General features: G+C 41.3%; 2 protein-coding genes across 2 annotated transcripts in view; one reads left to right on the forward strand and one right to left on the reverse strand.

Moving 5' to 3' along the window:
* LOC6581369 overlaps positions 1 to 12359 on the reverse strand; it is an 82454-nt gene that overhangs the window by 42551 nt on the left and 27544 nt on the right. The window lies entirely within an intron of this gene.
* The window catches only part of LOC6581371 (dynein axonemal heavy chain 3), a 38296-nt gene that overhangs the window by 15507 nt on the left and 10430 nt on the right, over positions 1 to 12359 (forward strand). Inside the window, exons 27-36 of the mRNA XM_002007070.4 lie at positions 3368 to 3561; positions 4822 to 5024; positions 7537 to 7724; positions 8372 to 8542; positions 8605 to 9813; positions 9906 to 10049; positions 10161 to 10343; positions 10648 to 10853; positions 10922 to 11236; positions 11304 to 11535. Coding sequence (XP_002007106.3) covers positions 3368 to 3561; positions 4822 to 5024; positions 7537 to 7724; positions 8372 to 8542; positions 8605 to 9813; positions 9906 to 10049; positions 10161 to 10343; positions 10648 to 10853; positions 10922 to 11236; positions 11304 to 11535 — 3045 coding nt within the window. The remainder of the gene's footprint in view (positions 1 to 3367; positions 3562 to 4821; positions 5025 to 7536; positions 7725 to 8371; positions 8543 to 8604; positions 9814 to 9905; positions 10050 to 10160; positions 10344 to 10647; positions 10854 to 10921; positions 11237 to 11303; positions 11536 to 12359) is intronic.

Raw genomic sequence — 12359 nt, forward strand, 5'->3', positions numbered from 1 at the left:
CTGTTGCCACTTCTAAGAGAGTTCTCAGAACTGCGACATGCTGTCTGTCCCGCACGCTCGTGCGCTCGAGTCTTTCTGCTAATTGATGGTCCAATGTTGGTCAACAACATTAATCAAAGAACCTGTCCCAGGCAGCGGCACGCGCACCAATGATGACTTTCAGTATACACCCACACATATGAATATACACGCACACTTATACACACACGTGCAGCTATACATACACTTGGCAAAATGTGGAAACGGATTAGCCAGAAGTAGCTTGTCTACTTATGAGGCTTTTGATTTTATTTTTAGCTCCTCTTCAGGCTTTTATTTGTGACAACAACAATCACGTACAAAATGTACTTGATTGAAATAATATTTGAATTGAATTAGTTTTCTCAATTAGAAAGGAAAGGAGATAGAGCGTTTTTAGTTAGTGTCTCATCTACACATGATGAAATATTGTAATTTCGTATATTCATTTTGAATGAGAATTTTTATTCAGCAATATGTATTTATTTATTTATTTTTTTTATATATAAAAATTAATTTATACTCTTATTTTTCCAACAATTTTTCAATCATATACGAGTATAGTATTTTCTAGTCTGTTTGTACACACTTCATATATCGTCAGTTCCAATTTAACATAACAAGATGGAGTATCTATTCAATTGCTTTTTTTCCTACACTTCTTTTCTCCCAGTGTAGAAATACATTTGCGTTCTTTTTATCCAGACACAACGGAGCCAGTCGCTGACTGTATATTGAAATTTATGCAGCTCCATGGTCTGACTAATTAGGTAGTTTGTGAAAGTAATCGCCATGGCGACTAGTTGGTCTCTTTATACGAGAACAAACTATAATGCCGAATGTGGGACTAAAAAGCTTTCGTGAGCGTTCAAATCTATGCAAATTTTTATTAGCAGGTCGTTAACCGCATACGCATATTTACACACACGCACCCACATACAGACGCACACACACAGACACACATTCGACCGCATCTTAAGTAGGTGCTGTCGTTGTGTAGTAGTAAAATTTATGCGTGTTTGAGGCTCTAATCGCTTAATTCTGTAGCACGCCTAATTGCATAATGGTTTAAAGGTCTCTCACTTCTACTCTTGCTAGCTATTCCAATTGGGATCCAATTGGGTTGAGTGTGTTGGCGTTAATTTGCATGCGAAAATAATCGCAAACTTTTGCCGCAAATCAAGCAGCAGCAACAACAAAGAACCTGAAATTTCAGCGTTCGAATCTCGATTTAGATTAATTAATTAGATTTAAGCTTAAGTTAAGCTGAATCCAGTCAGCCTGTTGCCTATTCATTTATTGACATTTATTCGCTTTAAGTGTAATAGTTGCTTAGTTTTTAGAAAGTAGTTCCATCTCCTATGCGTGACGCACACCCGCTCTCTAGCTGTCGCTGTCTGTCTGACTGTCTGGTTCTAGCCATAATATTTCGGAAGTCGTAAATTTTCCACACGCAGTCGACAAAAACAATTTTGCAAGCAATAAAATAATTTGCAATTGCCAAACAATTCAAACTATTTCGATTTCGATTTATGCCTGCTCAGATATGGCGAGCCCCAAAAACAATTTTTGTCTCTCCACAAATGGAAATGCCCATAAAATGCCCGCAACAATGGCAGCTCACCAAAGTTCTTGCCAACCAACCAGGCAAAAACAAAAAACAAAAGGCCAGTTGTCCAATGAATGCGCAAAACTTCTCAATATCTATGAATCTATGAGCGGATGCGAGAACCACACAGAGAAAGAGAGAGAGAGGGAGGGAGGGGAGGGAGACAGTTAGAAAAAAAATTGGTTTCAATGCGCGAGTCTTGCAGCTGCCAAAGGCAACAAACCACTTTGATAGAGTTCAAAGTGTCCAAACGCCAGCCCAAGAATTGAACACAAACAACAACAAAAACATGCACAAACAAGGCTCACACACACACACACACTAACACCCACGCACAAACACACATTGCTGTGTGCGCTAATTGCACAATAGAAACAACAGCAGGAACAATTGCGACTGCGAAAAAAAAAACGCGCAACAGCATGTAAAACAGCTTTGAATATAGTTGATGCCACACAGCGATGTTGCCTCTTGTTGCATATGGAGTGGGCGTGACCAAAGAGCGCTGCTTAATATAATGGAGAGAAGAGTTCGATCTATTGATCAATAGGAGTATTATTGAAATAGATAGCAATACCTATATATAGAGCCTGCTAACAAAGTTTTATCAGTTTCCGCCTTTAAATGGAAATCCGCTTTATCAGCACATGTTTTCTTTTTTTTTTTTTTTTTTTCGCTTCCTTAAATAATACCTATTTATGAGCGCATATAAAATCCCTTTAAAGAGCGCTTTGCTACTGCTGCTGCTGCTGCTGCTACTGCTGCTTCTTCCCATTGTGCAACAGCAAACAGTCAGTTGGCATATGTTACGAGCACTTCTAGAACGCTTCCGTTCCCGCTCACCCAACCTCTCTCTCCCGCTCTCACTCTTTTTCGCATAAAGCTACATATTTATTGGCAACATGCAAAAGAAAAGCATATCAAAGGGCGCTGCATTGGCCCCCAAGTCCATTCACTCTTTTGCTATCTGACCCCAACCGACCAGAACCGCATACCGTAGGGCAACCCACGCAGGCAGCAGCGGCAACAACTCGTCTACATTTGTAAACCATGTTGCAATGCTTGTGCCTTTGCCGTTTGTCGAAGCATTGGAAAATATACACACCCACATCCGCACACACATACACTCACTCACAACAAATACACCCAGTACACATAGCCCGAACAAAATCGAACCGAAACCGAGAATGTGAACGAGCACCGAACGATGAGCAACTGAAAATAATGTTTATGCTGCTGTTTGCTTTGGCCATTTTTTGCCATTTCTCTGCTGCATGCGTTTTGTTATACATTGCCCATACCCTAAAGAACCTAAGAACCCGGCCTTGTTTGCCTTTCTATTCTTTTAATACTCTGTAAGCCATTGGATAAGAGTTAAAGATATGCCGAGTGGTGTTGCTTGCACCATTCTATTTATAAGGATCAATAAGAATTTCCTTCGATCTGTTTCTGTCACTTCTTATTCAGTCTTTCTTTTCTTTTCACTCGACTTCTTTCTTTCTCTAATTCTATCTTTGTCTTGCTCTCTAAATCTCTATTTATTTCTTTTCATACGTCCGTCATTTTCCTTCGCTCCTTCCGTCCTTACTCTCTCTAATTCCCTCTCTCTATCTCGTTCTGCACATCTGCATGCTTTTGTTGCTCTTTTACATGGTATCTCGTAGTCGTATACTACCTAACCTTTTCCTGTGAGCTATTTTTTTTATATATGTGTTCTTGTTTGCCTTTCTTTCTTTTCAGGGCCTTGCACAGTCGGGAGCTTGGGCCTGCTTCGATGAGTTCAATCGCATAGAGCTAGAGGTGCTGTCGGTGGTGGCGCAACAGATTCTAACCATACAGCGGGCCATTGGACGCAAGGTTGTGAAATTCTTTTTCGAGGATACAATGCTCAAACTGGATCCAACTTGTACCATATTCATAACCATGAATCCTGGGTGAGTGGCACGTGAGATGAGTGCCAGAGTAGCAGTAACCACCAAGCAGGAAGCTGTTGCTGTAGCAAAAGCAGCAGCAGAGGCAGCAGCAGCTGCGGTTTCACGCATCGTCCTTCTCGTTGCTTTTTTTTCCCACTGTGCATTTGAAAATGCATTTAGTTACTTTGTAAGCTGCGACACACGGCCTATGTCATCTACAACCATGCCCAGTGGGCAAAAACAGTGTCTCTGACAGGGCTCGATGCGACTCGGCTCGACGCAACTCTCCGACTGGTAGCCGGAGCTATTAGTTAGCAATGGCTGCCTGGCTGGCTGGCTGGCAGGCTGGCTGGCTATGGCGGGCCTTTGGGCCTGGTCACGATATTGGTAGTTATTGCGTTATTGGAGATTTTGTGCCCCATACGGTTGCGGATATTTATTGCTTTGGCATACATGTGAAACAGCTGCGACAAACATGCATATTAGGCCTACGACCAACCACTGCACCACCAGCCAGCACCACACGCAACGGCCATAACTGACACTCAGACTCTGTGCCAAAGCGTTGCCATTCGGAAAAAGGTCTTAATTTCCATTGCTCCCAACTCCTGGTTATTCTTTCATTTTTTTTAGTTGGCCAGAATGTTTTGGCTTTTTTTATGCATTTGCAGCGGGCATTGTGGCTCAGTTGTTAGCTATGCTTCCTCATTTAAAGAAAATTTTTATAAATCTAGATTTTATGATATTTATATAGAAGTTATAGCCACTGATTTCGCATTATTATTATTATCATTTCTGAGGTGTATTATCTCCTATTAAAGTAGAATCATATTCCAGAGCTTTCAGCCATACAAAGATCTCGTTCTTCAATCCCTTGCCTCTAGCTGTCCTTCTACTTCTAATCCATAGCTAGTCGCTGAGTTTGGCACAATTAATTAGTTTAATCAGCCATATATCATTAACAAGTCTTATACGAAGTCTTCCATATTTTGCTCATAACTATAAATTCCTTTTCAATCACACAATTTTTCCCATAAGGGCATTCAATATTCAGCATTCCATAACTAACTCTCATTTTTTAAATGATTTTTTGTGCCTGTCTTTTGCCTGCCAATTTGTCACTCAGCCAGACGTTCCTTAAAAGCAGTCACTCATATTGCTAGTTATTGCTCGGCTCTCTAGTCTGGCTTTACTATTTATGCCATTAGCACTTGCATTTTGATGTATTTGATTGGCCATTGCCTATTGAATCGTTTCAATCGTTCTCTTCCCTCCCTCTAGCTACGCTGGCCGCACAGAGCTGCCGGATAACTTAAAGGTCCTGTTCCGTACGGTGGCGATGATGGTGCCCGACTATGCGATGATCGGCGAGATAACACTCTACTCCAATGGCTTCGATACGGCCCGTGTTCTATCACAGAAGATTGTACAGGCCTACAAATTGTGCTCGGAGCAGCTGTCCTCGCAGTCCCATTATGATTATGGTATACATATTTGCCTATACATATTGACCTATCTATACTTTCCTATATGCATACATATATTCAGGAGAGAGATTACTATCCACATATCTATAATATGAGTATATCAATCCATATGTCCATATATCAATTAAGCATTCACCTATTTCTGCTTCTCTCCCTCATTTTGATTTCGATCTCTCTAATTAATTTTCATTGCTACGCACATATGTAAATATTCTTTATCTATTTTTCTTCATTCTTTATTTTCTTCATCTCAAATTTGATATGTTTTGCTATAACTCTTGCCCGATTTCATTAGCTTTTACTTTGTCTTTTATGAGCTGGGCTACTATTTTAACTGACTAATAAGGTAGAAAAGCAGGCGAACCCAACTTTGAGGCAAACAACATTGCGCCTGTCCTGCATCCTGTGCACTATGTCCTGCGCTATTTTACTGCATTCTGCATCCGGCATGTTCTGATGTGTGTGCGTGTGTATGTGTGTGTGTACTTTTTCTCTACTGTTTTCTTTCTTGTTTCAAGGCAAAGATATTGCTCGCTTTTACGACATAACATGTCATATGACATTACAACATGTCTGTGCGTGTGCCCCAGCGTCTGTGTGTGTATCTGTGTATATGTGTCCGGCCGATGCACTATGGGGAAAAATCCAAATTATCGGGTATTAATTAATAACTTAAAAACTAAGCCAGATTTTTTGATCCGGTTTTTGTATTATTAATATGTATACCATCAGAAATATATTTTAGAAAAATGGGCGTGTCACCGCCCACCCAAAAAAAATTTATTAAAATTTTGTATTAAAAATTTTTTTTTTTTTTTAAGAATTTTGCTTGTTCATACTTTAAAATAATAATTTTAATTGAAAACAATCGAACTTTCATAAAATCGAAATTAGTTTTCTTCAGTTTCGAGTTCCAAATCAGCCAGAAATATTGATCCGCTAAAAAATTCGGGTTCTTCAACTGATTTAATTGTGCCTTCAACTTTACATAATACAATACGTACAACTTCATTAGACAGCGACCTTTATGCTTTCAAACTCTTTTCTAAAGATTTGCCGAAGAAATAATCTGATCAGATGTATCCATTGTTAAAAACCATCAGCGAAATTATGGATTCTGCTCTCATGCTCTCATGCATGATGAAATTAGTCTGATTTATAGACCTGGTTGGGCAAATCAGACGCTTCCTTACCAAAAAGCCTACAGGATGAACAGTACTTTCCATAATCTGCCTCAAATGAACAATTATTTTTATAAACATTTGCTGTCATAGGCAGTCATTCATAGTTGTCAGCTAGTTTTTGTTCCTGCTGCATTTCTTCCATTTGTAATTTATATTTTGGCAAAAAAAGCGGCTTTTGCTTTTTTAATATCATTTATAAGTTGAATCAATATTAGTCTTATTTAGTTTCAAAATCACAATTACTATTTCTTGGTTAGAGTTGCCTTTTTCATTGAGCCAAATATCACACAGGTCAGCTCATAGTCACCTGCTAAAAATTGATTTGCGCCGGTTGTGCGCAAAAGTGCACATTGAGACAAAGGCACTAAGATCCCAATTGATTACTCTATAACATGCAATTGGAATTACACTGGTGCGCCCTGGTGGCTGTTTTATATGTCTTTGCAAAGTTTAATTTTATTTACAAGAAATGAAATTTGACAACATTTGCTAATTATACAATAAATGATTAAAATAAGTTCAAACATCAATTGGTTTTTAAGCCAACGCATAGTAGAAGCCCTAAAAATTCATATCCTTTTTAAATTTCTCAAAAATAATGTCTGGTCATTGAATAACGATGATTTGAAAATCGGCTAACACAAATTGTAAGCTGAAGGCAAATGCTTTTCGAAGATAACAGCTGACTTTAACAGCTGTTAGGCTTAACAGTGGACTGTTATTCAACATTTTGGGTACAGTACCTTAAAGTTTGGAGTTTTATTAAGATGTTAACATAAAAAAATTATAAATTTTCATACTTCGCAAAAATGACTAAATACCCGAAAAACGGCAAAATTCCCCATAGTGCGATGACTGCAATTGCCGGCTGGCTGCTGTGCAAGTTTATGTGCAAAGTACATTTGATCAGTATCTTATTTTGAGTTTAAATTGAAAAACTTTCTTGCAAGTTGCGCTTTTGTACTGCGTGTGTGAGAGACAAATGCCACACACACAATGTTGCCTGACTGTATGTGTGTGTGCGTGTATGTGTGTGGGCGTGTTGTTTTGCAAAGTAATAATAAAAACTATTTGTACATTTAGTTGCTGCTTGCTTGAATTGTTGTAGTTGTTGTTGTTTGCCTCTGTCCAGCTGGAAAACTTTTGCATTTTGCTTTGTCGCCAGTAATGAAGCTTCGCTCAGTTTAGTCAGGTATCGATTGTAAATACCAAAGACAAAAATGTGACTAAGTTATGCACATCGCCAAAATGCCGCATAACTGTCAAGCTAATATGATGTCGCCTCCAACACTCTCTCCATTTCCCTACTCCTTTCATTTCAACAGGTATGCGCGCCGTGAAATCCGTGCTATTGGCATCCGCATCGCTGCGTCGCCTTTATGCTGACCTGCCGGAGCCCCAGATTGTTTTGCGCGCCATTGTTGATGTCAATCTGCCGAAATTCCTCGAACAAGATATTTCCCTTTTCATTGGCATCTATATGGATCTCTTCCCGGGCGTCGAACTGCCCATGGTAAGTCGCCTCCTACTTCAATTTACCATAGAAATTCATAAAGTGCAGGTGTAATGAGCTGAAAGAGACGCCGTTAAGAACAGCAAATTAATGCGATAACTGCCTGACAGATGCGTGAATAAGCCCATATTAAAAATGGGCAAATTCAGCACGTGGAAGACTGAATGCTCTTCACAATTTCTCTATAATAATAGGATGATAGTAGTTTTCCCTAGGCTTTCAATGCAGATTCCAGGAAGAATCATCAATATTCATATAAATCATCTTTATGTATATTTTGTCCGATATTCAAGGAACTGTACATTAGAAAAATTCTCAGAAAATACTTTAATCACTTCCAATCAATCTATGCTAACCAAAGTCCGTCTCAATTACTTATTGATATATATATATATATACATTTATGTATACTTATCTCTCATTTGATTTTTCATGTCACCAACTGGTTGAAGCATCAGTTGCAACTCCTTGCGGGCCTTCATAATGAAATGCCCATTCAACTGGTTCTCTCTGTTTTTCTGTTCGCATATTTCATTGCATATTTTTCATATTTCATTTACACCTGTTTTCCTTTGCCATTTAACGACACTTCTGTTGGGCCGCCTGCACCACCTGCTTAACCACCTTCTGTCTGCTGTCGCTTCTAGCCAGTGCGCGATGACATTATCAAGTGGCTGCGTATTAATCTGGCGGAAAGAAATCTGCAGGCGACGCCTTGGTATTTGGAAAAAATCATGCAGATATACGAGATGATGCTGGTGCGTCACGGCCTGATGATTGTGGGCGGCTCCATGGGCGGCAAGACGACAGCCTATCAGGTGAGCGCAGCGGGGAATTAAATAATTCAACACCAGTCCAACGCAATTGCAATTTTATGTAGATGCTCGCCCTGACGCTGCGAAATGTTTCACTTGATGAGGAGGCAACGCTCAAAGAATATCCGGTGGTCTTTCGCATTATTAATCCCAAGGCAATTACCATGGGTCAGCTTTATGGGCGTTTTGATCCCGTCTCTCATGAATGGTCGGACGGTGTATTGGCCAAAACGTTTCGGGAACAGGTGCAGGGACCAAAAACCGAACGTGCCTGGGTCATGTTCGATGGGCCCGTGGATGCGGTTTGGATTGAGAACTTGAATACCGTGCTGGATGACAATAAGAAGCTGTGCCTCATGTCCGGCGAAATCATGCAAATGACCAAGATGATGAACATGATGTTCGAGCCTGCCGATCTGGAGCAAGCTTCACCGGCCACCGTTTCTCGCTGTGGCATGATCTATATGGAGCCCTCGCAGCTCGGCTGGCGCGCCTTCCATAAGAGTTTCACTAATGTACTGATCAACATTGTGGGCCTCAACGAAATCTATATGAACCTCTTTGAGGACATGGTGGAGTGGCTGATACCAGCCGCCCTGGAGTTTCTGCCACGATGCAAGCAAATGTTGGAGCTATCGCCGCTCTATCAGTACCAGACTTTCTCACGCTTCTTTCTGCACTTTCTGGAGAAGCACAAGGTGTTCAATCAGACCTGGTTCCAGCAAATGTTTCTCTTCTGCTACGCGTGGGCTTATTGCTCGGCTCTGACGGGCTCGGGGCAGCGTACCTTCGATTCGCTGTTGCGTAAGGTGATCTACGGCTCCAATGAGGATTTTCCGAAGCCCAAGTATTTCTCACTGAATCGCGGCCAAATGTTCCCCGAGAAGCAAGTGTTCCTCGACTATCGTTTCGATGAGGCTGAGAATTGGTGGACTTGGCAAAAGTCATCCGATGATCCGTCATCGGGCAGCGCACATTTTCCGGAAAATGCTCAAATTAGTGAACTGATTGTGCCAACCAAGGAAACGGGCTATATATCCTACTGGCAGGACTTTTGCATATCCAAAGGATTTAGTCTGCTTGTTGTCGGACCAACGGGAACGGGCAAGAGCGCTATTATAACTAGCAATTTGCTCGCTCTGCCCAAATATGCAAATCTGATCAATATAATTAATTTCTCGGCACGCACCTCGGCTCAAATGGTGCAGGATACAATTATGAGCAAGCTGGATCGACGACGCAAGGGCGTCTATGGACCGGCTCTGGGCAAGAAGGTAAGTGGGAGATATTACTAGACTTAGAATTTGTATACTCATTTTATAGGATGATTATAGCCAATCTAACTTAACTTAACATTTTTCCATAGTGCATAGTCTTTTGTGATGATGTGGCCATGCCCTCCAAGGATACGTATGGCTCACAGCCTCCGCTGGAACTGCTGCGCTCGTGGCTGGATCATGGCTACTGGTCGGATCTCATAGATACCACCAAAATCGAACTGATTGATATGGTGAGTGGCTACCAACTGACAGCTATTTGTCAACCATTTCCCGATAAAAAATATAAAATTCTGTTGACCAATCTGTCTATCTCTCTCGTTCTCTCTGCCTCTCTCTTTCAGTCGTTGGTCTGTGCTATGGGCACGTTGGGCGGCAGCAATTTTATCTTTCCGCGTCTCTATCGCCACATGTTCGTTGTGGCCGTGGATTCCTTTGAGGATTCAACTATCATACGTATATTCACGACGATTGGTGAATGGCATTTTGCCAAGGGCTATCCCGAGAAGGTGGCACTGTTATCGCGTGTACGTACCACCACTCCACAATACACATTCTCCACCCACAACAACAATAACAGCAACGGGACTTGGACAATCTCTGTCCAATTGTCCGTCCGCTACGCTTTTTGGCTCGCAGCCAGGCGCTGGCGCATAATAAAATTAAAATGGCGAATTTTATAACTTCATTTTGCAAAAAGTTCGAATGGCCATGTCCTATCTTTACCTCCCTCGCTCTTCACGTTGCTGCTGTTGTTGTTGTTGCTGTTGCTGTTGCACAAGCATCTCCACACATATTCATATATGTCACCGTGCACTCGGTTTTTTGCAGGGCTTGGCAGAGGCAATGGTCAGCGTCTATCGTGAGGCAATGCGCATCTTTCTGCCCACGCCGGCCAAGTCGCACTATACCTTTTCCTTGCGAGATATCACGCGCGTCTTTCAGGGCATTGTGATGGTGCCGCCAAAGCGTATGCCGGATCCGGAAAAGATGGGTCGTTTGTGGGCGCATGAAACTTATCGTGTATTTTATGACCGGTATGCTGCTCCATTGACCTTCTGTATGACACTTCGTATTTATTGCCGTCTGGCTGTCGCCATTGCAGTTTGATCGACCAGCTGGATCGGGACCGTCTGCTAATTATGGCCATTGATGCGTGCAAGAACTGTTTGCGTTTCTCGCTCGAATCAGCGTTCGCCGAGCGCATTGAACCGGGCGAAAAGTTGAGCGACAACGATCTGCGCAATCTCTTCTATGGCAACTACATGGAGCCGGATGCGGAGCCCAAGTACTATGACGAATGCGACAGCTATCAGAAGCTGGAGAAGCTCATGAAGTACTATCTGCAAGATTACAATTCCTTCTCTAGCTCGCCGATGGATTTGGTCATGTTTCGATTTGCCATTGAGCATGTTAGCAGGTAATACTAGTACCTATACTAATAACTTAATATTTCTGATTAAATTTTATGATTACCCATTCTGTAGAGTTTCGCGTGTGCTGCAAATGCCACGCGGCAACATCTTGATGGTGGGCATGGGCGGCTCAGGACGACGCAGCTCTTGTCGCCTGGCTGCTCACATAGCCGACTGCCGCCTGATGACCGTGCAGGTGTCCAAATCATATACACTAGCCGATTGGCGCGATGATCTCAAGAAGATACTGATGGCATCAAGCTTCAATATTAATCACACCGTTTTTCTATTCTCCGATGCGCAGGTGAGCTTAGATTTGGCTCGAACTCATTAGCAGCGAGTCATTATGTGTGTGGATAATCAGCATATAATTAGCAAAACAACCAGTTGGGGGGGGGCAATAAAAAACGTTTTAATAATGTTGTAAATCGCTGGGACAGCTACACAAAGCGCAAATCAATGTCAGCTGGGTACAACAAACCCATAAAGATCGTAGAATATCAAATGCATACTAATCTAAATCAATTAAAATATTCTTGGTATACACACACACAAACACACACACACATACTCACACACACACACATACTCACACACACTTGTTGTGCAGCAAAAATCAAATTTCATCGTATAGCTTCCATCTAAGCCAAGCAGAAGACAGTCAGGCAACAGCGCTCATTGTTTGTGGCAAAATTTACATTTATAATTACGTTAATTGTTGGGCTATGTAACTTGATTATTGCCAAATAATTTGCATGCGCTGCAGCCCATCAATTATGGCGAATGAAGAGCCTTTGCGCTGCACACAAGATTCGAGTAGAGTAAATCCTCCGAATTAAAGCTTAATTTATTGGCCCGTACCTCGAATCAATATGATTAAACCATATCTGATGAAATTACAAATTGAGTCTCTTAAGGTCGCAGTCGATAGAATTTGAAAAGAGAGAGGTTTGGATACTCTGCTCAGTAAATATGCGCGGTTCTAATTGGACTCTTTCTTATTAAAACAACTCAAAATAGCTTCAGAGCAATTGAAGAGCTTTTCATTAAAAAACAGTTGAGTCTAGTATTACTCTTCAGGTATCTTATGTTACCAAAATAATGTGTTTAGCTTATGTAATAAAATAG

Source organism: Drosophila mojavensis, unplaced genomic scaffold (assembly GCF_018153725.1).
Source record: "Drosophila mojavensis isolate 15081-1352.22 unplaced genomic scaffold, ASM1815372v1 contig_74, whole genome shotgun sequence".
Lineage (NCBI taxonomy): Eukaryota > Metazoa > Arthropoda > Insecta > Diptera > Drosophilidae > Drosophila > Drosophila mojavensis.